Below are 21,152 nucleotides of genomic sequence, written 5' to 3'. Positions count from 1 at the left end.
AAGAAGCTGCAGCTCCACGAGACCGAGTATGTCCTGCTCCAGGCCATGCTGCTCTTCTCGCCAGGTAGGGACAGTGACGGCTGCGGCGGGGTGTCCCCTTGGCCCCACTAACAGCCGCCCGCCCGTCCTGTGCCCCCAGACCATGCCAGCATCGCCAAGCGGGACTTCGTCGACCAGTTCCAGGAGAAGGTGGCCCTGACGCTCAAGAGCTACATTGACCACCGGCACCCCATGCCCGAGGGCAGGTACGTGCCGGGGCAGTTGGCATGGCCGCAGTCCCCTCCGCCATGGGGACAGCCACCAAGTCCGAGCCAGGCGCTTCTCCCCTGCTCCAGGTTTCTGTATGCGAAGCTGCTGCTGCTGCTGACGGAGCTGCAGACACTGAAGGTGGAGAACACGCGACAGATCCTCCACATCCAGGACCTGTCCTCCATGACGCCGCTGCTCTCCGAAATCATCAGCTAGAGCCCGCGCCAGGCCCCGGCCCCTGGCTGCGAGCATCGGGGCTCACCGGCTACTAGTGCACTTTACAGGGCAGAGTAAAGCTCCTTTATTTTTCCAGGCTTCGCGAGTGTGTGCACGTGGGCACTGCCAGCACCTCCAGCTGCCGCCACAGCCCGGAGCCACCCCCTGCACCACCTCAGGGAAACTGAGGCAGAGCAGCGGTGGGAACAGAGGGAAATGTGGCGCTGGGGCGAGGAGGACAGCGCGGGCAAGCGCCGGGGGGTGGAGGCCCCCAGCCCTGAGCAGTAGCCGCTCCTCAGCCCAAAGGCGCTAACAGCCACCACACGCTGTCACACAGTGTCCCCTGGCCGTGAGGGACCAGGTCCCCCCTCCGCAGGCTCCCCCAGCACTGCGGCACGAGAGCGGGGCCTGGCTGGCCCCCCCACGGCACGGCACGGTGCGGTGGCTCCCTGAGCAGGACGGTGGCACGTGCCACCCGCCCCCGCGGTCCCTCAGCCCACGATGACGCTGAAGCCGCAGTGGAAACGGTTCTTCCAGTGGTTGAGGAAGGCGCCCAGAGCCAGAGTGACGGGCAGGGGGGGCAGCTTCTTCTCCAGCACCCCGCCGACGCTCCAGTTACTGTCCAAGAGCCCTGCAGGGGGGACAGGGTGAGCTCCCGGCCAGCGCCAGGGGTGCCAGGTGCCGGCACAGCTCCTCACTCACCTCTGAAGACCATGTTGGCCTGCGGCAGGTTGAGCTGGTAGCCAAAGGCGAAGGTGGTGTCCTGCAGCCGCGTATTGGCCTCCAGCTCCACCCCGACCTGCACCTGGGGGGCAAAAAACATGAGGCCCCAGGGGGAACGGGGACACACGGGGGACGGGGACGCATGAGGGACGCTCACCTGCTCGTTGGCTCGGTGGTAGTAGCTGGCATGGGCGCCGCCGTACCCCACATTCAGCGTCGCCACCCACTTCAGAGCTGGAAGAGAGAAGCAAAGCGGAGGGCAAGGGGAGCCAGGGTGTCCCCCCGGGGCCAGCACGGCGGGCAGGACCCCCGGGGCCATACCCACAGCCCGCTCGAGCATGGGGCACCCGCGTACCCGTGTATTTGCCCGCCAGCGTGAGGATGGCTCCCTCCTCCCCGGGTCGCCGGTGATAAACCATCTCCCCGCCCAGGACCAGGCGGGAGGTGACGCTCTGGAGGAAATGGGCCACCACGATCACTGTGGGGACAGCACAGCCCTCAGCGCTCGACCCCCCCTGGGCCTGGCAGCTGGTGGGGGGACACCCCGCTCACCGGACTCGCCGAGGAGGTCGGGGTTGCCCAGCGTGAGGGTGGCAGTGCAGTCATCCCCCCGGTACTCGCCGTCGAACTGCCACGTCACGAACTTGGCCTGGTGCGTCTGCAAAGGGACGGGCACCGCGGCGGGTCCTGCCACCGTCCCTGCCACCGCCTGGGGGTGACGGAGACGCCCCGGCACCCCCTGCCCCGGGGTCCTCTCGCACCCAGCCCCACCTGGAAGACAGCTTTGGTGCGGATGCGCTCGGCCACGAGGTGCAGCACTTGGGCATTGAGGCTGCCGCTGTTGTCCATGTCCCCGACCAGCGTGGGGAAGGCCTAGGGACAGGGGGGGTCAGGTGGGGGGACAGGGACCCCTGACCCCAGCTTGAGCCGTAGGCTGGGACCCCCTCGTCCCTAGGTAGCCCCCACCCATCCTGGTGCCATTTCAGAGCCTTGTGGCCGTCCCAGGGCCACCCACTGTCCCCGGGGCCACCCTGGGGCAAGGGGCCTCACCTCAGTGGGGCTGAGCTGTCGGTCCCCCACAAAGGTGGCGTTGAAGTGGTAGCTGGAGAGGCCGAGGGTGCTCATGTGAACCGTGTGCGTCACCTGCGGGGACAGCATGTCAGCAGGGGACGGGGGGGCGGCCCGGGGGTGGCAGCGGCCCCCCCCTCCCGCACGGCCCCGCGGCTGCCCCTGTGTCCCCCTCACCTGGAAGTGGCTGCTCAGGGTCTTGTTGACGATCAGCTTCACCCCCTCCATCTGCTGCGGGAAAATCTCTGGGGGAGAGCGGGGGCTGAGCGGGACCATCGCTGCCAGCCCCCCCGGGCCACTGCTGCCGGCCCCGCGGTGCCACCCCACCTCTCCCAGGGCCACCCACAGGCCGCGCCCCCCGTCCCGCAGCGCCACCGGGACCCCCCGCTGCTGCCGGCGCCACCGCGGGGCCCGCACCCGGTGTCCCCTCGGCCTCAGTGTCCCCCAGACCCGGTAGCCTTCCGAACCCGGTGCCCCCCGGCCCCGATGTCCCTCCGGACCCGGTGCCCGCCCCGTCCCCGGTGCCCCCCAGGCCCCGGTGACCGCCAGGCCCGGCGCCCCCCGGCCCCACCTTTGCACTGCCGGTGCAGCTCATCGAAGCTGCCGGGGCTGCCGAGCGGCTCCCCGCGGCGCGGGGCCCGGGGCGCGGCGGGGCCCAGCGCGTTGCCCATGGCCCGGCCCGGCCCTACGGCCGCCCGCCCCCCCCGTCCCCGCCGGGCGCCGCCATCGCGGGCGCGGGCGCCGCCACCGCCGGAAGCGCCTTCGCCAGGCCGCGCCCGCCCGAGGCCGCCGCCGCCATGTCGGGCGCGGGCAGCGCTCGCCGCCCATTGGCTGAGCCGGCGGGGGCGGGACCGCGCCGGACCCTGTCCCCCAGCCCCCCGGCGCCGCGCGGCGCCGTTCCGGGGCTGCCGCGTTCCGCCCCCGCCGCGCTCAGCCGGGGCGGCCCCGCGCTCCCCCGCGTGTCCCCTGTGCCCCTCCCACGCGTGTCCCGTGTGCCCCCCATCTCCTCCCTGTCCCCGACCTCCGCATCCTGTGTCCCCCCTCGTGTCCCGTTCCTCCCGTGTCCCCTCTGTCGCCCTCCCTGCGTCCCTGGACCCCCCCGGCTCTGCCCCAATTCCCCCCCGTGCCCCCCACCACGTCCCCTCCCTGTGTTCCCCCCTATCCCGTCTCCCCCCCCCGTCTCCCCAGCCCCACGTCCCCTCCCCGTGCCCCCTCCTTGCCCCTCATCCCCAGTCCCCCTTCTTGCCCCCTGCCCCGCGTCCCTGGACCTTCCCCACGTGCCCCCCGCGTCCCCTGCCCCTGCTGCCGTCACCAGCAGCTTTCCTGGAAAGGGCTCGGAGGGGAAGGGGCCCCGGTGGCCCCACTGGCAACCCAGGGGACAGAGAGGTTTTGTCCCCGGTGCCGCCCAGGTGCCCTTTGGCCACGTGTCCCCAAACAGGGCCAGGGCTGGCCCCTGGCCCCGCGGCGGGGTGTCCCCAGGGTTCCCCCCCCGACGGGTGCCCCCTCCGGGACCCCGTGGGGACGGCCCCTGCCTGCCCCGTGCTGAGTCACACCGTCATGTTGGCGGCCGAGGGTCAGCGATAAGGCGGGCGACGACCTTCGCCCCGCAGGTGCCGGTGGCGGCCGGGGTGGGCCAGGGTGGGCCAGGGTGGGCAGCCCCCCAGGGTGCCCCCGCCAAGCTGGGACCCGGGGTGGGGCGGCCACCGGGACCCACAGGGCTGGGGCAGAGGGGCTGGTGGGTGCTGGAGTGGGGCTACGGGGGGCCCTGGGGTGTAGGGGGGCTCTGGGGGTCTCGCTATGCTGTGGGGTAACAGCGTGCCATGCAGCTGCAACACGCCATGGGGCCAAGCTTGTCGCAGGGCCACCACTTGCCACAGAGCTCGAACGTGCCACAGGGTAACCGTGTGTCCTGGGGTACCAGCGTGCCACAGGGCCACCGCATGCCACAGAGCCACCAGCCAAGCCCCCACTGTGGCAGCCCCAGCCCGCAGAGCTCCCCACAGCCCCAGTCCTGGGCCATTGTCACCCACCGCCCGTGTCCTGCCCAGGGCCACGGGGCGTTGGGGACACCAGGACAGGACCTGGGGTGCGGGGCCACCCACGGTGAGGACGAGGAGGGGCCGTCCCCCGCAGCGACCCTTACCCCCGCCGTGTTTACCCAGGCTGTGGCGGGGGCCGGCACGGCCCCCCCGGCCCAGGGGCGGGAGCTGGCCTGGGGGATATAAGCAGCCCCCGAGGGGGCACCCACAGACCCGTGCCCCCAGAGTCCTGCCCAGGTGAGCAGCAGCCGGCACCCAGCGCCCGGGCAGGAGGGGGCTGTGGGGCAGGGATGGGGATGGAGGTGCTGTGGGGTGGGATGGGACAGGAGTGGGGCAGGACGGTGCCAGTGGAGCCTGGGGGTGGGAGTGGGATGGCAGGGCTGTGGGGCAGGGATGGGGCAGGAGGGGGGCCGAGGTTCCACGGGGTGGGATGGGAACGCTGGGGCAGCGATGGGACAGGGATGGGGGGGTGGGAAGGTGCTGTGGGGCCAGAGGGGACAGGAGGGGACAGCAGAGCCGTGGGGTGGGCCAGCCACTGCTGACCCAGCCCCACAGGCCCCCAGCCCTGCCAAGATGAAGGTGTTGGCGGCCGCCCTGCTGCTGCTCTGCGTCTGCCGCCTCCAGGCCGCCCTGGTGAGGCGCGAGACCCCGGCCGAGGAGGCCGCCCCGCCGGCCACCGACGACTTCTTCACCCGCCATTTCCAGTCCCTCTCCAATTTCATGACCAAGGACCTGCCCGAGAAGCTGCAGACGGAGGAGCTGCGCAGCCAGGCCGAGTACGGTGGGGGGACGGCGGGGGGACGGCGGGGGGACGGCGGGTGCCCCTTGGCCGCCCCTCGGCCCCCCCCTCACTGGCTGCCTCTCCCCCAGGGCCTACCTGGACCGGGCCAACAAGCAGCTGGCACCACTGGCCCAGGAGCTGCGGAGCAACTTCCTCGGCCTCTTATCCTCCCTGCTGGACCTGGGCAAGGGCGAGGCGCAGCCCTGAGCCCCACCGCGGCGGCCCCCGCGCCCCCCCTGTGACAATAAAGCCCTGGAGCCGCTGCTGCGTCCCCGATGTTGTGGGGTGTGGGAGGGTGGGGGGCCGGGGAGGGAGCGCGGCTGAGACCCGACGAACTCAGCTCTGCCAGCGCTAAAGATGGAGGCGCCGGGGCGGCGTCGCGCCCTGCCCGTGCCCCTAGTAAAGATGGCGGCGCCGACCGGCCACACCCCCCCTGCGTCACGCCCCTAAGCAACATGGCGGCGCGGGGCGCAGCGCCTCCGTCGGCGTCACTTCCGCCCCGAGCCAAGATGGGGCGCTTCCGGCGGCGGGGAGATGGCGGATGAGGCGGCGCGGCGGGCGGTGGCGGAGCTGCCGCTGCTGCGGACGGCGGCGGGGCCGCGGGACCGGGAGGGCTGGGCGGCGCGGCTGAAGGAGGAGTACCGCGCCCTCATCCAGGTGCGCCGCCACCGGCCCCGCCGCCTCGGGCCTCTCGGTTCCCCCCCGGTTCCCGCCCGGTTCCCCGCCGGTTCCCTCCCCGTTTCCCCCCGGTTCTCCCCCGGTTCCCCGGGCGGCCCCGCTCACCCCCGCTCCCCCCCCCCCCCAGTACGTGGAGAACAACAAACGCGCCGACAACGACTGGTTCCGCCTGGAGTCCAACGCCGAGGGCACCCGGTGGGTGAGCGGGGCCGGGGGGGCCGGGCCTCCCCCCGCGCCGGGGCCGCTCCGGTGGCCGGGGGGGCCCCGGGATTGAGGCGGGCGGGGCCGGCCGCCCCCCCGTGTGTTGCAGGTGGTTCGGGAGGTGCTGGTACGTCCACGAGCTGCTCAAGTACGAGTTCGCCATCGAGTTTGATGTGAGCGGGGGGGGGGCGGGGGGGGCGCGGGGGCCGGGGGGGCCGCGGGGCCGCTGACCCCCGTGTGCCCCCCCCCCAGATCCCGGTGACCTACCCCTCCACCGCCCCCGAGATCGCCATCCCCGAGCTGGACGGGAAGACGGCCAAGATGTACAGGTGGGGGGGGGTGGCAGGGCCGGGGGTGCCCCCGCGCCGGGGGGGGCCGGGGGTGACGGCTCCCTCCTCCCCGCAGGGGGGGCAAGATCTGCCTCAGCGACCACTTCAAGCCCCTGTGGGCCAGGAACGTCCCCAAGTTCGGCTTGGCCCATCTGATGGCGCTGGGGGTGAGTCGGGGAGTGTCACCCGGGGGGGGGGGTAGTGTCACCCGGGGGGGGGCTGTCCCCGCGGGGCCGCTCACCCTCTGTCCCCGCAGCTGGGCCCCTGGCTGGCCGTGGAGATCCCCGACCTCGTTGCCAAAGGCATCATCCAGCACAAGGAGAAGTGAGCGGCGGTGGCGGGGGGGGGGGGGGGGGGGGGGGCGTGCACACACGCCCCCCCTCCCCCCCCAGCTGCCTCTGCCGCCCCCCGCCGCTGCGCTGCTGCTCCCCAATAAACTCTTCAGCCCCGGCCTTGCCCCCGCCTGCTGCTCTGGGGGGTCCCGGGGGGGTCGTGGCCCCGCTGCAGCCCTCGGGGGTCCGGCCGCCCTGCACGACGCCGCAGTGACGCTTTACCGAGTGACGCTGTCGCTTTCAGGAGTCCGGAGCGACGGCCCCTTTAAGAGCGGAGGGGGGGACGACGACGCTGCTCGGTCGCCATAGCGACGCGGAGGCGTCACGCGGGGGGGCGTGGCGCGGCGGTGGCGCAGGCGCAGTGCGGCGCCCGAGGCCGCCGGGGGCGGGGCGGCGGGCGGGAGGAACAAAGATGGCGGCGGGCGGTGCGGGAGTTGTTGCCATGGCGGCCCGCGGGAGGTGCGGCGGCGGCGGGCGGGGGCGGGGGGCGCCGGGGGGCTCTGCGGGGCCGAGGGGAGGGGCGGGCAGCGAGGCCGGGGGAGGGGGTATCGACCTTCCTTCCCCCCCCCCCGCCCCCGCCCGGTGTCTCCCGGTACCGGTCAGGGGATGGGATGCGGGTGGGGGACGGTGCCCGCGGGGCGGGGGTGACCGGAGCAGGGGACGGTGGCCGGGTGGGACGAGGACAGGGCCGGGCGGGCCGGGGGTCTCCGCGCACGGGGTGGGCAGGGCGGGGGGCCGGAGGCCTTTGCCACCGGCACGGCCGGGGCCCGTCGCTCCCGCCAGCGGCCGAGGCCTCGGGGCTCTCCCCGTGCCGCGGCCGCACCGCGGCCATCGCCCCCCGCCGCACCCGCAGCGGGAACGCCGTTCCCTGCCGGAGCCCAGCCGGCAGGCGCCCGGGACGGAGCCCCCACCGAGCCGCCCCAGCCCCTCTCCGGGGACAGCCATGGCCGCTGAGCCCGCCCGGGGCACCGAGCACCGGTAGCCTCCGCACGGGGCCTGCACCACCCAGCGCCGGGTGACCCCGCGGAGCAGGAGCCGGGAGATGGCTGCCTCGGCACCCGGCCACACCGAGCGGTGTTTCGGCAGAGCCCGGCCACACCGAGCGGTGTTTTGGCAGAGTCCAGAGCGGGCAGGCGGGAGGAACCCGCTGCCGGTGGTGCCAAGCACCTCTGTGACTCGCCCACCGGCTTGGGAAGCGCAGCACAGCGCTCACCTCCCCTTGGTGCCGCAGCATCCGGGCGAAGGCGGCCGTGGGGTCCCCCGGTCCCGTCCAGTGACCCGGAGCATCTCTTCTTGTGCCGCAGGGCCCCTGCTGACGGGACTCTCCAGCTGGCCGCTTGCCGCTGGGGGCTGTGAGCAGTGCTGGCGGGCAGAGGTGCGGCGAGAGAGGTGGGTGCGTGCCTCGGTGTCCCCGTGCGTTGGCCTGGCGCTGCCGGCATCAGCCTGGTCCCTCTCCCCGCAGGGCTCCCCTCTCGGCCGTCCTCACGATGCCCCAAGCCTCGGAGCACCGCGTCGGCCGGGCCAGAGAGCACACCGTTGTCACCTCCCAGCCCAAGGCTGCTGCCAAGCTGCCCAGCGGGCACCGGGCCCTGAGCCAGGAGCGCCATGCTGCCACCCTGGCCTCTGCCGCCGCCGCCAACGGGCTCTCCCCGGCCCCCAAGCTTCGCCTTCTGCCACCCCGGCCCAGCCCACTGGACGACCGCGGCAAGAAGCTGGAGCTGGACCGGGGTCGGGCCTCGAAACGGGGGGAGGCTCTCCGTGGCTCGGCGTGCCGGCGGGGGCCCGTGAAGGCGGACCACGCAGTGCGGGTGCCCGGCTCTCCGCAGGCGGGTGCTGTGCTGGGCAGCGCCTCCTTCTCCCTGCCCGCTGGGGCCTCGCTGGCGGGGCGCGAGGCGGAGCGCCGACGGAGCAACCTGGCCCGCTCCAAATCCATCAGCATCGGGGACCTGAGCCAGGGCGGCGGCGGTGGCCGTGCCGACGACGTGGCGGCGGTGCTGAGCCGGTTGGTGTTGAGGGACTGCGGCCACCAGCTGAGCGCCGGCTCGCTGGCGCTCAGGAGGAGTTCCTCTCTCCGGAGGGTCAACGTCTCCCCGGGGCTGGACGGGAAGCCCACTGCCCCGCTGCTCTCCGTCCGGCCCGAGGGCTGCCCGAGGACTCGTACTGCCCCCGACTCCCCGTACACCCACAGCCCCAACATTCCGGCGCCCAGCAGCCCCGCCGTGGGCCGAGCCCCGGCACCCAGCAGGACCGAGGAGAAGGCGGCAGCTGTAAGAGCCTCAGGATTTGTCCCACCGGTGGGACTTGCCCTCGCCCCCATGTTGCCCCCGGTCACGGGGCAGCAGCTTCGCTCCCGTCGGGGTCGGTGACGCTGCTGGGGTGGGACAGTGGTGCTGGTCTCACCTCTCCCTGCTCTGTTCCTCCTGGGGGACCCCTGCTGCAAAAGGGTCGAGTCCCCTCGGCTCCGGTGGTGCTGGGGGCTGCCCGGTACCATGCCTGTTTCCGCATCCGCCTTCTCCCACGGAGCAGCTGTCCCTTGTCCTCCACTCGCCCTGGGCCGCATGTGGGGATTAGGTGCCCCGGAATCCCGGGGCCAGGCCTGCGCCGGCAAGGGACGGGGACGCAGCTTGGGTCCTTGCAGCACACCCCCCACCGGTGGCACGGGGGCTGCCCCCGGCCCTGCTCTCCCGCACCTTGACGGTGCAGCATGGGGCAGGCGGGCGTGTTTGCCTCTGCTCCCCGTTCCCCAGGCGCTCGCTGTCCCCAAGGTGGCTCTCCCGCTAATTAATCCCCCCGAGATGAGCCTCCAGCAAGGCCCAGAATAGCCAGGGGAAATCGGATCAGCTAATGAGCTGTGGCTTAGAGAGGTGGAGGGGGCCTGGCGACGCCGGTGCCGCAGTCCCGTCCTGGTGCCCGGGCGGTGCCGGAGCCATGCCGGGGCTGCAGGGAGCCACGCTGGTGGAGCTGCCACGCAAACTGCACCGCACCCTGCTCACCAAGCGGGAGCTGCAGGGCCGCGGCGCCGACATCTCCGAGTCGGTGGTACACACGGCCGTCATGGGGCTGCTGCTCGTCAGCGGCGAGGTGAAGCCTCCAGGGCTGGAGGGCCGTCCGTCTGCCTGTCCGTAGGAAGCCGAGGGGTGGCTGGAGGGGTTTGCTGCGTAGGGACGGGTCTCACTGCTGTTCCTTTCTGTCCCCGCAGACCCATCACACCCTGCTGCTGGGCTCAGGCCACGTCGGCCTCAGGAACCTGGGCAACACGGTAAGCGCCTGCGTCCCCGCGTCTCCCGAGCCCCCCCGCCCCTCTATCCTGGGGCATCCAAGGGACCCAGGGTCCCCCTGGGCTTGCACTGGCCGTAACCAAGCGGTTCCCTCCTGCGGGGGCCAGCGCGTCCCCAGGGATCCCTCAGCGCCTTGGGGGTCCCCACAGCACAGCAGGGTGCGGCCAGGGGGGCAAGGCGACAGTGGGGGACACGTCAAGGCCCAGTGACCCCCCTTGCCAGGGCATCACCACGTCCCCACCGCTCTCTCCACAGTGCTTCATGAACGCTGTGCTGCAGTGCTTGAGCAGCACCAAGCCGCTGCGGGACTACTGCCTGCGCCGGGACTTCCAGCAGGAGCAGCCCCCCGGCCCCCGCGCCCCTCAGGAGCTCACCGAAGGTGGGACGGGAGCCCCCCGCAGCTAATCCCCCTCAGGTCTTACATAAACCCCGCTGGCGCTGACACCCAGCATATCTCGCGTCCCTGCAGCCTTCGCTGATGTCATTGCCGCCCTCTGGCACCCCGACTCCTCTGAGGCCGTCAACCCCGGGCGCTTCAAGGCTGTCTTTCAGAAATACGTCCCCTCCTTCACGGGATACAGGTGAGGCTTCGCCCCCCCAGCCCCGGGGGACCCTTGCAGCTCCCCTCCCTCTGGGGGGGCCAGGGGCAGCGGTGGGCGCCATGGGTCCATCCCGCCGCAGCCAGCAGGACGCGCAGGAGTTCCTCAAGTTCTTCATGGACCGGCTGCATGTGGAGATCAACCGCAAGGGCCGCAGGACCCCCAGCATCCTCTCGGACGCTCGGCGGACCCCCGCGCTGGAGGACCCTGAGACGCTGAGGTGAGGGGGAGAGGGGTCCCGAGGGGGGGTTCTGGCCATGGGGATGCAGCCCGACCCGCCGCTTTTCCCCACAGCGACGACGAACGCGCCAACCAGATGTGGAAGCGATACCTGGAGAGGGAGGACAGCAAGATCGTGGGTGAGCGCTGACGGGTGGGGGTGACCCCCCCAGACCCCTCGGAGTGCCCCTCTCTGCCTGGCCTCACGCCCCCCCCTCACCCCCAGACCTCTTCGTGGGGCAGCTGAAGAGCTGCCTGAAGTGCCAGGCGTGCGGCTACCGCTCCACCACCTTTGAGGTCTTCTGCGATCTCTCCCTGCCCATCCCAAAGGTAGGGATGGGGCAGAGCCCCCCCAGCCACCCCCTGTTCCCCCTGGCCACCCCCAGCCCCCTGCCTGACCCTCTCCCCCCGCAGAAGAGCTTTGCTGGTGGGAAGGTCTCGCTCCACGACTGCTTCAGCCTCTTCACCAAGGAGGAGGAGCTGGACTCAGAGAACGCCCCGGTAAGAGGCCGGGGCTGGTGGCTCGGCACCCCGCGTTCGGCTCCCCCGGCCCCCCCTCACCGGTGCCGTGCCGCCAGCAGGTCTGCGACAAGTGCCGGCAGCGGACGCGGAGCACGAAGAAGCTGACGATCCAGCGCTTCCCCCGCATCCTGGTGCTCCGTATCTTTTGGGGACCGGAGGGTGGGGGGCCAGGGGAGGGGCCTGGGACCCCCGGAGCTGCCAGTGCTCGCGGTGAGGGGTGCGGGGGTGTCCCGGGGAGCCGGGTGCCGCCCCTCCAGCCTCTCGAGGCCGTGCTTCCCTTGACGCTGCCCAGACCTGAACCGGTTCTCCACCACCCGCTACTCCATCAAGAAGTGCTCCGTCTTCGTGGACTTCCCCCTGCAGCAGCTCAACCTGCGGGAGTTCGCCAGCGAGAAGGCGGGTGAGGAGCGGCGGGGGGACGCGGCGGGGGGACGCGGCGGGGGGCAGCGCCGAGCCCCGGGGGCAGCGCTGAGCCCGGCCTCCTGCCGCAGGCAGCCCTGTCTACAGCCTCTACGCCCTCTGCAACCACTCGGGCAGCGTCCACTACGGCCACTACACCGCCTTCTGCCGGGACCCGGCCGGCTGGCGTGTCTACAACGACTCCCGGTAGGTGCCCCCCCCGACCACCCCCCACCTCCCCCGGGCCCCACGCCCCCCGCCCGGCCGAGGCAGGCGTGGGCTGAGGGTGCCGCCGCAGCGTCTCGCCCATCAGTGAGAACCAGGTGCCGTCCAGCGAGGGCTACGTCCTCTTCTACGAGCTGGAGGAGCCCCCCGGCAGGAGGCCCTGAGCCGCCCCGGCCCCTCTCAGCGGGGTCTGCCCCCTCCCCGGGCCCGGGCCGCGGCCCCCCAGCCCCCCGCGGCGGGGCGTGGACAGAAGGCAGGCGGCCGCAGCCCACGCTGCCCCAGGCGGGACTTTTGTGAATAAATTTACTAAAAAAACCCCAAAAAGCCGGAGTTTGGAGGTGTGAGGGGCCGGCCCTTGGCTGGAGGTGTGGGGGGCGGGGGGCGAGGGGCGGGGCTGGAGGCGAAGGGGCGGGGTATAGGTAAAGGGGCGGGGCAATGTCAGAGGGGCGGGGCTTGGGGGCTTGGAACCGACGAGTGGATGGGCTTCGGGGGCGGGGCTTATCCATAAGCGGGCGGGTCTAATGGCAGAGGGGCGGGGCTTGCGCTTTGTGTGAGGGGCGTGGCTAGTGGCAGAAGGGGCGGGGCCTGCTGCAGGAGGAGCGGGGCTACAGCTGCGGGGGCGGGGCTCATGGCTGGGGGCGGGGCTTGCCGGGCGGGGCGGGGCGCGCTGCCGCCTGGCCCTGCCCGGCCGCCGTCGCGTGCCGGCGGGCGGTCCCCGCGCCTGTCCATCAGGGGACAGCGTCGTGCCATTGGTGCGCCGCGCAGCAAGCCCCGCCCTCTCCCCTTGTCAGTCGCGCAGAAGGGGCGGGGCCTGTGGAGCCCGGGCTCCGGGAGCGGCCGGGCCGGGGCGTCCCCCGGTGCCGGTGCCCGGCGCTCGGCCAGGCCCCTCATGCCGCCGACCGTGGCCGTCGTGGGGGGCGGCATCAGCGGCCTGGCCGCCTGCTACCACCTGGCCCGCGGCCCCCGCCCGCCCAAGGTGAGCGCCGGCCCGTGGCCGCGGGGGCCGGGCTGTCCCGGGTGGCTTTGTCCCCCTCCCCGGGCTCCTCGGCCCCGGGGTGACCGTGGTGTCCCCAGGTGCTGCTGCTGGAGGCCAGCGCCCGCCTCGGGGGGTGGCTGCAGAGCACCCGCACCGCCGACGGGGCCGTGTTCGAGCACGGGCCCAGGGGTGTCCGCCCCGGCGGGGTGGTGGGCACCGACACCCTGCACATGGTAGGGGGGTCAGGGGGGCGGGACGGGGGGTCCCGGGGGCTTGGTTCAGGGCGCCAGAGGGGTCCCAGGGTGCTGGGGTCCTCTCTTGGGCAGGGTGCTGGGAGTCTGGGGGGCCTGGTCCAGGGTGATGGAGTCCAGGGGGTCCCTGGGTGGGTGCTTGGGTCGGGGGGGGGGGGGGGTCCCTGGATGAACCTCGGGGCCCCGGGGGCTGGAGGGCACAGGGGTCCCAGAGTGCAGTGGTCGGGGGGCCCTGGGTCCGGCTGCAGGGTGCCGGAGGGTCTCTGGGTGCAGGGGTCCCCGGGTGGGTGCAAGGGGCTGGGGGCCCCTGGGTGGGTGCCAGGGTAAGGGGGGGTCCCTGGGTGGGTGCAGGACACCGAGGTCCGCTGGCTCCCTGGGTGGGTGCCAGGGTCTGGCCGAGGCTGCCCCCGGGCAGGTCCTGTGCCCTCTGCCGTGCCCGTGTCCCCCCGTCCTGCCCGTGTCCCCGCAGGTCTCCGAGCTCGGCCTGGAGGGTGACGTCCTGCCCGTCCCCGGGGACCACCCGGCCTCCAGGAACCGCTTCCTCTACACCGGCGGGGCCCTGCACAAGATGCCCTCGGGCCTGGGGTAAGTGCCCGCCCCGGTGACACCCCGGTGACACCCGTGGGCCGCCCTCCCCTGAGCCCTCGGTGTCCCCAGGGGCCTGCTGTGGCCAGTGCCCCCCTTCTCACGGGCGCTGCTCTGGAGTGGGGTGCGGGATCTGCTGGCGCCGGCTGGGACGGAGCCCGACGAGAGCGTGCACGCCTTCGTTCATCGCCGCTTTGGCCGGGAGGTGGGCGCCTGCACTGGGCGATAGTGCTGGGGGCTTATCAGGGCCTGGCAGGGGCCGGGTGGGGACCGGCCTCACCCCGCCACGTCCCCGCAGGTGGCCGACATCGCCGTGGACAGCCTGTGCCGAGGGGTGTTCGCCGGGGACTGCCGGGCACTGAGCATCCGCTCCTGCTTCCCCGCGCTCTTTGAGGCCGAGCGGCGCCGGCGATCCGTCCTGCTGGGGCTGGCGCTGGGCTCCGGTGAGCGCCGGGCCGGGGGGAACGCGTGGCGGGGAAACACCCCGGTGCCGCCACTGCAGCACACGGGGACACTGGCGTTGTCACCCGCAGGGAAGGAGCGCGGGGCCAAGTCAGGGCTGAGCCGGCGGGCGCGGGCCGAGCGCTGGAGCCAGTGGTCGCTGCGGCGCGGGATGGAGAGCCTGCCCGAGGCGCTGGCAGCCTTCCTGCGCCTGCGCGGCGTCGAGCTGCGCTGCCACACGCCCCTGCGCCGCCTGAGCCGCCGCCCCGATGGCCGCTGGCAGGTAGAGCCCTGGGGTAGGGGGTTACAGGACGCCTGGGTCCCCTTCCCAGTGCCCTCCACCGCCACCGCTCTCCTTCCCCCCAGCTCACCCTGGCAGACGGCACCGTGACGGCCGACCACGTGGTCAGCGCCCTCCCGGCCGCAGGTAGGGGTGGGGGTGCCCTGACGCCTGGGTTCCCCTGGGGTGGGGAGGAGGGGGGAACCCCCCCTGATGTCCCCTCTCCTCCCAGCCCTGGCTGAGGTCCTGCCAGCTGAGGCCGAGCCGCTGGCACAGGAGCTGCGGCACATCCCGACTGTGTCAGTGGCCGTGGTGAACCTGCAGTACGAGGGCATTGTGTTGCCCGTCATGGTAAGAGCGGTGCCCATGAGTGATGCCAGCACCCGTGGGTGTCCCCATCCCGCTCATGCTGCTGCTCTCGCCCAGGGCTTCGGGCACTTGGTGCCCTCCTCCGAGGATGCCTCCCTCCTGGGCATCGTCTACGACTCGGTGGCCTTCCCCCAGCACGACGCCACGGGGGCCGCCTCGGTGCGGCTGACGGTGAGCCGCTGGGAATTGGGGGGGACAGGGATGATCCGGGGGGGGGCTCACGGTGCCGCCGGTGATGTATAGGTGATGCTGGGAGGCGCCTGGTTCGGGCAGAGCTTCGGGGACCCGGCGACAGTGGCGCCGGCACTGCTGCTGCAGCGGGCACAGGCAGCCGTGCGGGAGCAGCTGGGCCTGGAGCCGGCCCCAACCCGCTCCATCGTCAGGGTGCATCAGGTGGGTGCCAGCACCACGGGGTGGGCGGCTTGGGGGGGCCCCGGAGGGGTCTCACGGGCTCACTGGCTGCTCCTCCCCCAGGCCTGCATCCCCCAGTACACGCTGGGCCACTGGCAGCGCACAGGTAAGGTGCGAGTGGGGCGTGGGGGTCCCCTGGCCCCTGCAGAGGCGCCCACCGCCCGTCCCTGTCCCCACAGAGCGCATCGGCAGCTTCCTGGCAGAGCAGCGGCTGCCCCTCAGCCTCATTGGGGCCTCCTATGCCGGTGTATCCGTCAACGACTGCATCGCCAGCGCCAAAGCAGCTGTCGGGCGGCTGCTGGGTCAGCTGCACTGAGCCCCGGCGTCCCCCCGTCCCCTCCCAGCATCAGGCAGCCCCGCAGCAGTAGGACAAAGTGTTTTTTTAATTGAAAAACCCTTATAAAGGTCCAGGGAGCAGCTCATAAATAGAATAAATAACCATGCGCTGGCAGCGCAGCCTGTGACGGTCTTCAAGTGCCTGTAGCCCTCGGGGAGATGGGGCCGAGCAAGTCCCCGCACCCCTTCCCAGGGGGTGCCCCCCAGTACCAGGCACTAGCCCCACGGCCAGCAGTTCCCTGGGTGGTTGCCCACAGGGCTCGCTGCTCCCCTCAGTCTCTCCAGAGAGGCCACCGTGTGACCAGCCCGGCCACAGTTCCCCTACCCCACACACGACAGGGGTCCCTTCCTGGCGCCAGGTCATGGCAAGCAGAGTCCATGTGGGGCCACGGTGGCCAGTGGCTAGCGGGTGCCCTGCGGCAGGCTCTGGTTGTCCGCATGGGTGGGCAGGGCCCCCTCCTCCTGTGCCACAGCCGCACCAGCACTGCTCTCCGGGTGGACATCACCCTCCCCGGCAGCCTCGGGGCTGTGCTGGGTGATCCCCAGTGCTGGCAGGGAGCTGGCGCCGCCCTGGGTGCCGTTACCCGCCAGCGGCTGCTGTGCAGTGGCCGTGGGCAGCCGGGGGGACAGGGACAGCCCCTGGTCCCCCCACCCCGCGGTGTCCCGGGGCAGCTTGCGCAGCATCTCCTCCCGGAAGAGACTGGTGCTGCTGCGGTACCTCTGGCCCTCGTGGCCTGGCACCGGCCCCCTGCGGCCCCGGCCGGCACGGGGGTCCGTCCCGATGTCCACTGTGAGGTTGGTGTAGAGCGGGTGGAGGTGCTTGGCCAGCAGCGTGTAGGTAAGGGAGTTCATCCCGTCCTGCGTCCACATCCGCTGCGTGCGGATCAGCAGGTCAAACCTGGAAGAGAGAAGGGAGGGGGAGCGTCACCGCCGAGCTCCCCACCAGCCCCCCCGCGCCCCCCGCCAGCCCCCCAACCTGTGGGGGTTCTCCTCGTTGCCTTTGTCACTCTTGTGCTTCACCATCTTGTAGTGGCCGATGGAGATGGGTGGGCGGGCAATCTTCATGCCAGCCAGGCGCACCCTGCGGATGAGCCTTCCCATCACCCGAGGGTGCCAGGGTGCAAGGGACACCGTCTGCGTCCCCCCCGGTGTGGCAGCAACAGCCCCCACAGGCTCGGCCTGCGTGGTGATGCCATCCCAGGGCCCAGTAAGCGGCCGGTGCCTCCCAGTGGGACGTGAACATGGGTGACGATGAGACCAGCAGGTCCCCACAACGTCCTACCTGGTGGCGATGTCGTCGTCCTCGCCGCCCCAGCCCCAGTACTCGTTGGGGAAACCGTTGATCTTCATGTACTGGTCGGGGGTCAGAGCCGAGACCCCCCCGAAGTACTGGGGGTACGGCAGGCTGCGAGAGGGGGGGGCAGATGCTGAGCCCAGGCCAGGGCCGGTCCCCTCGCTCCCGGCTCACCCCCAGCCACAGTCACTCACCTGTATCCGAATTTATTCATGGCGATGGAGACATGTTTGGGGTTCCAGGGGTCGCAGGTGTAGAGGTTGTGGTCGTTCTCGGGGATGAGATCGACATCGTGGAGGAAGAGACAGTCCCACTCCTCATCCTTCAGTGCCTCCTTCACCCCCACGTTCAGCAGCTTGGCCCGGTTGAAGGTGGAATTGCCTGCCTGCGGAGAAAAACAGTTGGCAGCGGCAGCCCCCGGTACAAGCCCAGGACCTGGCAAAGCCCCCGGCGCCCGGCGAAACTCCTGGTGCCCGCCAGGCTCACCTGATGCACGACGTAGATGCCGTACTGGAGCTGCTGGCGCTGCAGGAAGGGGTGCAGGTAGTAGAGGAGGTGGCCCAGGTGGGTCTCGCGGTTGCGGTGGGGGATGATGACGGCGGTGCGGGAGCGGGGCTCGCAGGTGGAGGGTTGGTACCGGCCGCCCTCCCGCACCGCCGGGTTCTTCGCCTGGATCTGCTCCAGCGTGGGCACCCGGCTGAAGCTCACCGTCAGCGGGCCGACTGCGCGGGGGGGAGGCAGGGGGCTGGCGCGGGGCGGCGGGGCGCGGATCCCCGAGGCCGCTCCCCCCCTGCCCTGAACCGTGGGGAGCCTCCCCGGCCCGGCCCGGCCCTGCCTGCCCGTCCGGTCGGTCCGGGCTGGCAGCTGCGGGGCCGGTTCTTCCCCCGGGGCGGGGGCGGGGCCCGACCGCGGCCGCTTGCCCTGCTCGGGGCGGCGGCCCCGCACTCACCGAGGAAGGGCGACCGCTCGGGGCAGAAGGGCAGGGGCTGCGCCGGGTCGGGGCGGGCGGGCTGGCGGGGCAGGAGGCGGCTGAGGTTGGCGTAGACGTCGTGGGTGCGGGAGTAGTCGAAGACGGGCCCGGCGGCGCGGCCGAAGAGGGAGGTGAGGTTGCGGAACCCGCCCAGGGAGAAGTAGGCGACGAAGGCGAACTGGCAGCCGACCAGCAGGGCCAGCGTGCAGGGCCGCTCCAGCAGCCGCCGCAGCATGGCGGGGCCCGGCCCGGACCGCCGGGGGTCCGGATCACCGGGGGCGGCTGGGGGCGTCGAGGGGGCCGGGCCGCATCGCGGGGCGCTGCGGGGAAGGGGAAGGGTCAGGCCGGCGGGGGGAGCCCGGCCCCGGCCCCCCCCGCCCGGAGCCCCCCGGGCCCCCGGTACCTGCGGGCGGCGGGACGCCTCAGCCCCGCCCGGCCGCCGCCGCCATCTTGGAACGGATTGAGAGCGAGCGCGGGGCGGGGCGCGGTGACGCAAGGGGGCGGGGCCTCCCTGACGTGGCAGGTGTTAAAGGGAACGCTCCCGGTTCCTGCAGGCGGGGCCAGGGGGTGGGGACAGGGCCCCCTCGGGCAGGAGGGCCCGGGGCGGTGCCGCCCAGGCCCCTGGGGCAGGCTGGGTCCCGGGGGTCCCGGCTGGCGGGGAGGGGAGGGGAGGCGAGGCGAGGCGAGGCGAGGCGAGGCGAGGCGAGGCGAGGCGAGGCGAGGCGGGCTCCGGGCGGGCGGCGGGACCCGGGGGAGCCTGAGCCGGCGACGAGGGGCGGAGCTCCTCAGGGACCGCCCATAGGGGGCGTGTCCAGCGCAAGCCCCGCCCCACCCCGTCGCCGCGACAACCGCGCACGCCACCACTCCCCCTTCCGCTCTTTGGTCCCGCCCCTTCTGTGACGTCACGGCGGGAGTGCGCTCCGATTGGGCGCAGCGCAGAGCCGGAAGTGGTGCGGCGGGGCGCCGTGGCGATGGCGGTGCGGGGCGGTGCGGTGCGGGCTCCTCCGCGGCGCCCGCCACTCGCCGGCCTTGGTCTGGGCTGCGCCGGCCGCGCCGCGCTGGCCCGCGTCCTGCCGCAGCCCGCCCGTGTGCCCCCGGGGCGCGGGGGTGTCCGTCCGTCCGTCCGTCCCCGCCGCGCGCCCCCGCTCCCCGCAGCCCCTGGCGCCCCTTCCGCGCCGCCGCCTTCAGCCTCACCGCGCGGCTGCCGCGGGCCTGCCGCCCCCCGTGAGCGCCCATCCCCGCGGGGCCGGGTGTCCCCCGCCGCGTCCCCCGCCGCGTCCCCCCCGCCCCCGGCCGTGGTTCCCCTCCCCGACACCGCCGCCGGCTTCTCCGAGCTGCGCAGCGGGGCCCCGCGGGAGCCCGGGTGGGTGCGACCGGGGAGGCGAGGAGGGGGCGGGTGGGGGAGGCCGGGGTGAGGGACCTCGGCGGCCGGCCCCCGCCGAGTACCGTCCCGGCAGAGCCGCCGGTCCGGGCTACCGCCCACCCCGCGCCCACCGCTGCCGCGTCTGCCACCGCTGCCCGGCGGCAGCTCTGGCACGGCCCCTCGCCGGGGCACAGGGGGCTCCGCCGCGGCTCGTTCCTGTCCCCGGGCACCGGAGAGTGCTCTGAGAGGGGGCCTGGGATGGCGAGACCCCTGCCACCCGTCTGTCTGTCCGTCCGTAGGATCAACAGCTGCACCGGGGAGTTAAACCAGTTCCTCTTCCACACTGGTGAGTGGTCTCGTGGGGGTCCCCGTTCCCCGTGGGGCAGCCCCACTCCTGGATCCTCTGGCCAGGCTCCGTGGGCAGCAGCTGGGCGATGGGGTGGGCGCAGGGCTGGGGGCTCCTGGGGGGGACAGCGGGGTGCCCAGCCCCATGGCAGCAGGCAGGGCCAGGGGACGTGGTGTGGATCAGGGGGGTGCTGGCTGCCTGCGCGCTCACCGCTCACTCTGTGCCAGGGCTGGCCGGTCTCTACGCCACATGCTGGTGCTGGCAGGTAGAAGCCTATCAGGGATGGCAGCGGGAGGAGACATTGTCAACAACCCCATCCAGATGCGAGTAGGGACAGCACGGGGGTCCCCTCTCCCTCCTCTGCGGAGGAGTTCACGTCGGAGGGGAGGACCAGAGTGGCGGTGCTGTGGCGGGACCCTGGGCGCAGCGGGGACGCGCTCTGGGCTGCCCCATGTTGGCTCCAGCCCCACTCTGACCTGTGGCCGCTCTCCCAGGGCTCACTGCATCATCCTGCTGCTGGAGTCCCTTCTCTTTGGGGCCTTCATCGCCATTGTGTTTTAGTACCAGGTTAGTGGGGCGGAGGTGGTTGGGGGGGCACCGGGGCAAGTGGGGGTGGCTGCGCGCTGGCAGTGACATCCCCATCGCCCCCAGGTCATCTCTGTCATCACGGATGAGACGCCCCTGGAGCAGCTCTGCAATCGGGGGCTGAAGGAGACGAACCGCGAGGGGCCGCACCCTCCGAAACCCAAACTGGCGCTGCTGTGGAGGTGTTCGGGTGAGGTGCGTCGGGCCGGGGAGGTCTGCAGGGCCAGGGGCCACCCCCAGCGTGGCTCAAGCCTCTCTCCTTCCCTCTGGCCAGGCTTTGTGCTCTGCTGGCTCTTCCCCTGGAGCTGCAGCCCTGCCGGGCATGGGCCCTGCGTACAGCCCCCTCCCCAGCCGCTACGTCTGAGCTCCCCATGGCCAGCACACGGGAGGATGCTGGAAATGCGCCAGCGGCAGCTTTGCGCTGGGCCGTGGAGCCGCAATGGAGCTTCGCCACCTCCGTGCCCAGCAGTGTGAACCATTTGCTCCTCCCAGGGGTGAATCTGCCACCCCCAAAGCCTGGGCACCTGCCTGGCAACACCAAGCCAGTGCAGCGGTGAGGTCCCAGGGCTCCCTGGCACAGTGGGCACTCAGCCCCACCATCTCGGAGGTGCAGGGCTCTGCGAGGTCTCAGGGGAGGATTTTCCACCCCAGGACGTCTTTGGGGTGGGCTGTTATTGTGGCTGGGCCCCGTGTGCCCACAGCTCCGGCTGCGACCTGGGGAGAGAGGTACAGACCTGCAGCCGTCCCAAGGGGCTGCGCATGGCCGGGAGGCGGCACCCAATAAAGTCCCGTTCTGGCCAAGGCTGGTGGTGCCCTGTTCTTGGGGGGTGAGGGCGTGCCAGTGGCACCCTGTGGGGGAAAGACGCCAGAGAAAGATTCTGGGGCCGCGCTGGGAGCAGTTAGGGAGGGTTAATGCAGCCGCAGCTGCGCCCGAGGGACATCGCCGTGCCTGGCACCGCCGCGCCGATCACCACACACCACACCAGTCAGCTCCATAAATAGCTTTAAATAACAGCGCTGCAATAAATTACAGCTGGGTGGCTGCGCCGGGGGGGCCGCAGCCGGGGCGGGGGGCAGCGCAGGGAGG

At 72.6% G+C, this 21,152-nt stretch overlaps 7 protein-coding genes and 1 long non-coding RNA gene across 16 annotated transcripts in view; 6 read left to right on the top strand and 2 right to left on the bottom strand.

The window, feature by feature from the left end:
- The window catches only part of NR1I3 (nuclear receptor subfamily 1 group I member 3), a gene marked incomplete at its 5' end in the record, with an annotated part of 62,784 nt that extends 62,295 nt beyond the window's left edge, over positions 1-489 (top strand). The window contains 3 exons of the mRNA XM_082332779.1: positions 4-64; positions 140-245; positions 336-489. Coding sequence (XP_082188905.1) covers positions 4-64; positions 140-245; positions 336-465 — 297 coding nt within the window. The 3' untranslated portion in view covers positions 466-489. The remainder of the gene's footprint in view (positions 1-3; positions 65-139; positions 246-335) is intronic.
- A 46-nt stretch (positions 490-535) lies between these two features.
- On the bottom strand, positions 536-2,980 carry TOMM40L (translocase of outer mitochondrial membrane 40 like). 3 transcript variants are annotated; one of them, XM_082333119.1, is made up of 9 exons: positions 2,828-2,980; positions 2,434-2,501; positions 2,239-2,331; positions 1,960-2,061; positions 1,741-1,846; positions 1,544-1,666; positions 1,346-1,422; positions 1,168-1,270; positions 540-1,096 (listed from the first exon to the last, which is right to left on the bottom strand). In XM_082333119.1, exons 1-9 carry the CDS (start codon positions 2,925-2,927, stop codon positions 957-959), a joined length of 912 nt encoding a protein of 303 aa, XP_082189245.1. In that variant the 5' UTR covers positions 2,928-2,980; the 3' UTR covers positions 540-956. The 3 variants fall into 3 exon arrangements, with proteins under 3 accessions (XP_082189244.1, XP_082189245.1, XP_082189246.1); XM_082333120.1 differs by having other exon boundaries at positions 542-1,096; positions 2,434-2,518; positions 2,828-2,951; XM_082333118.1 differs by having other exon boundaries at positions 536-1,096; positions 1,168-1,422.
- Positions 2,981-4,868: 1,888 nt separating this feature from the next.
- Positions 4,869-5,283, top strand: APOA2 (apolipoprotein A2; the record flags this gene model as incomplete). The annotated part of the gene is made up of 2 exons (XM_082333140.1): positions 4,869-5,071; positions 5,166-5,283. 2 exons carry the CDS (start codon positions 4,869-4,871, stop codon positions 5,281-5,283), a joined length of 321 nt encoding a protein of 106 aa, XP_082189266.1.
- A 315-nt stretch (positions 5,284-5,598) lies between these two features.
- On the top strand, positions 5,599-6,612 carry UFC1 (ubiquitin-fold modifier conjugating enzyme 1; the record flags this gene model as incomplete). Its single annotated transcript, XM_082333330.1, has 6 exons — positions 5,599-5,733; positions 5,882-5,949; positions 6,065-6,128; positions 6,208-6,284; positions 6,361-6,451; positions 6,541-6,612. Exons 1-6 carry the CDS (start codon positions 5,611-5,613, stop codon positions 6,610-6,612), a joined length of 495 nt encoding a protein of 164 aa, XP_082189456.1. The 5' UTR covers positions 5,599-5,610.
- Positions 6,613-7,019: 407 nt separating this feature from the next.
- USP21 (ubiquitin specific peptidase 21) lies at positions 7,020-12,168 on the top strand. Of its 6 annotated transcripts, none has more exons than XM_082333327.1 (13): positions 7,020-7,075; positions 8,079-8,883; positions 9,816-9,875; positions 10,150-10,273; positions 10,364-10,475; positions 10,576-10,713; positions 10,788-10,852; positions 10,939-11,042; positions 11,127-11,213; positions 11,294-11,372; positions 11,527-11,634; positions 11,726-11,840; positions 11,932-12,168. In XM_082333327.1, exons 1-13 carry the CDS (start codon positions 7,029-7,031, stop codon positions 12,020-12,022), a joined length of 1,935 nt encoding a protein of 644 aa, XP_082189453.1. In that variant the 5' UTR covers positions 7,020-7,028; the 3' UTR covers positions 12,023-12,168. The 6 variants fall into 6 exon arrangements, 5 of the variants coding, with proteins under 5 accessions (XP_082189453.1, XP_082189450.1, XP_082189449.1 ...); XM_082333324.1 differs by lacking the exon at positions 7,020-7,075 and adding an exon at positions 7,505-8,005 and having other exon boundaries at positions 11,742-11,840; positions 11,947-12,168; XM_082333323.1 differs by lacking the exon at positions 7,020-7,075 and adding an exon at positions 7,505-8,005 and having other exon boundaries at positions 11,742-11,840.
- A 515-nt stretch (positions 12,169-12,683) lies between these two features.
- Positions 12,684-15,543, top strand: PPOX (protoporphyrinogen oxidase). Its single transcript, XM_082333329.1, has 12 exons — positions 12,684-12,834; positions 12,933-13,067; positions 13,555-13,670; positions 13,743-13,875; positions 13,969-14,113; positions 14,204-14,394; positions 14,478-14,538; positions 14,624-14,742; positions 14,818-14,931; positions 15,004-15,153; positions 15,235-15,277; positions 15,351-15,543. Exons 1-12 carry the CDS (start codon positions 12,748-12,750, stop codon positions 15,485-15,487), a joined length of 1,431 nt encoding a protein of 476 aa, XP_082189455.1. The 5' UTR covers positions 12,684-12,747; the 3' UTR covers positions 15,488-15,543.
- Positions 15,544-15,909: 366 nt separating this feature from the next.
- Positions 15,910-18,251, bottom strand: B4GALT3 (beta-1,4-galactosyltransferase 3; the record flags this gene model as incomplete). Its single annotated transcript, XM_082333328.1, has 7 exons — positions 18,175-18,251; positions 17,751-18,091; positions 17,288-17,523; positions 16,996-17,186; positions 16,790-16,912; positions 16,484-16,588; positions 15,910-16,405 (listed from the first exon to the last, which is right to left on the bottom strand). Exons 2-7 carry the CDS (start codon positions 18,004-18,006, stop codon positions 15,910-15,912), a joined length of 1,407 nt encoding a protein of 468 aa, XP_082189454.1. The 5' UTR covers positions 18,007-18,091; positions 18,175-18,251.
- Positions 18,252-19,043: 792 nt separating this feature from the next.
- LOC309600756 lies at positions 19,044-20,481 on the top strand. Of its 2 annotated transcripts, none has more exons than XR_014230471.1 (4): positions 19,044-19,480; positions 19,708-20,047; positions 20,132-20,260; positions 20,340-20,446. It is a non-coding gene; the product is annotated as an uncharacterized lncRNA (long non-coding RNA). The 2 variants fall into 2 exon arrangements; XR_014230470.1 differs by having other exon boundaries at positions 19,045-19,480; positions 20,132-20,255; positions 20,340-20,481.
- The last annotated feature ends 671 nt before the right edge of the window (positions 20,482-21,152 follow it).

The sequence above is a fragment of the Platalea leucorodia genome (assembly GCF_965183815.1).
Source record: "Platalea leucorodia genome assembly, chromosome: 24".
NCBI classification, from domain to species: domain Eukaryota; kingdom Metazoa; phylum Chordata; class Aves; order Pelecaniformes; family Threskiornithidae; genus Platalea; species Platalea leucorodia.
This window is presented reverse-complemented; position numbering and strand designations above follow the sequence as displayed.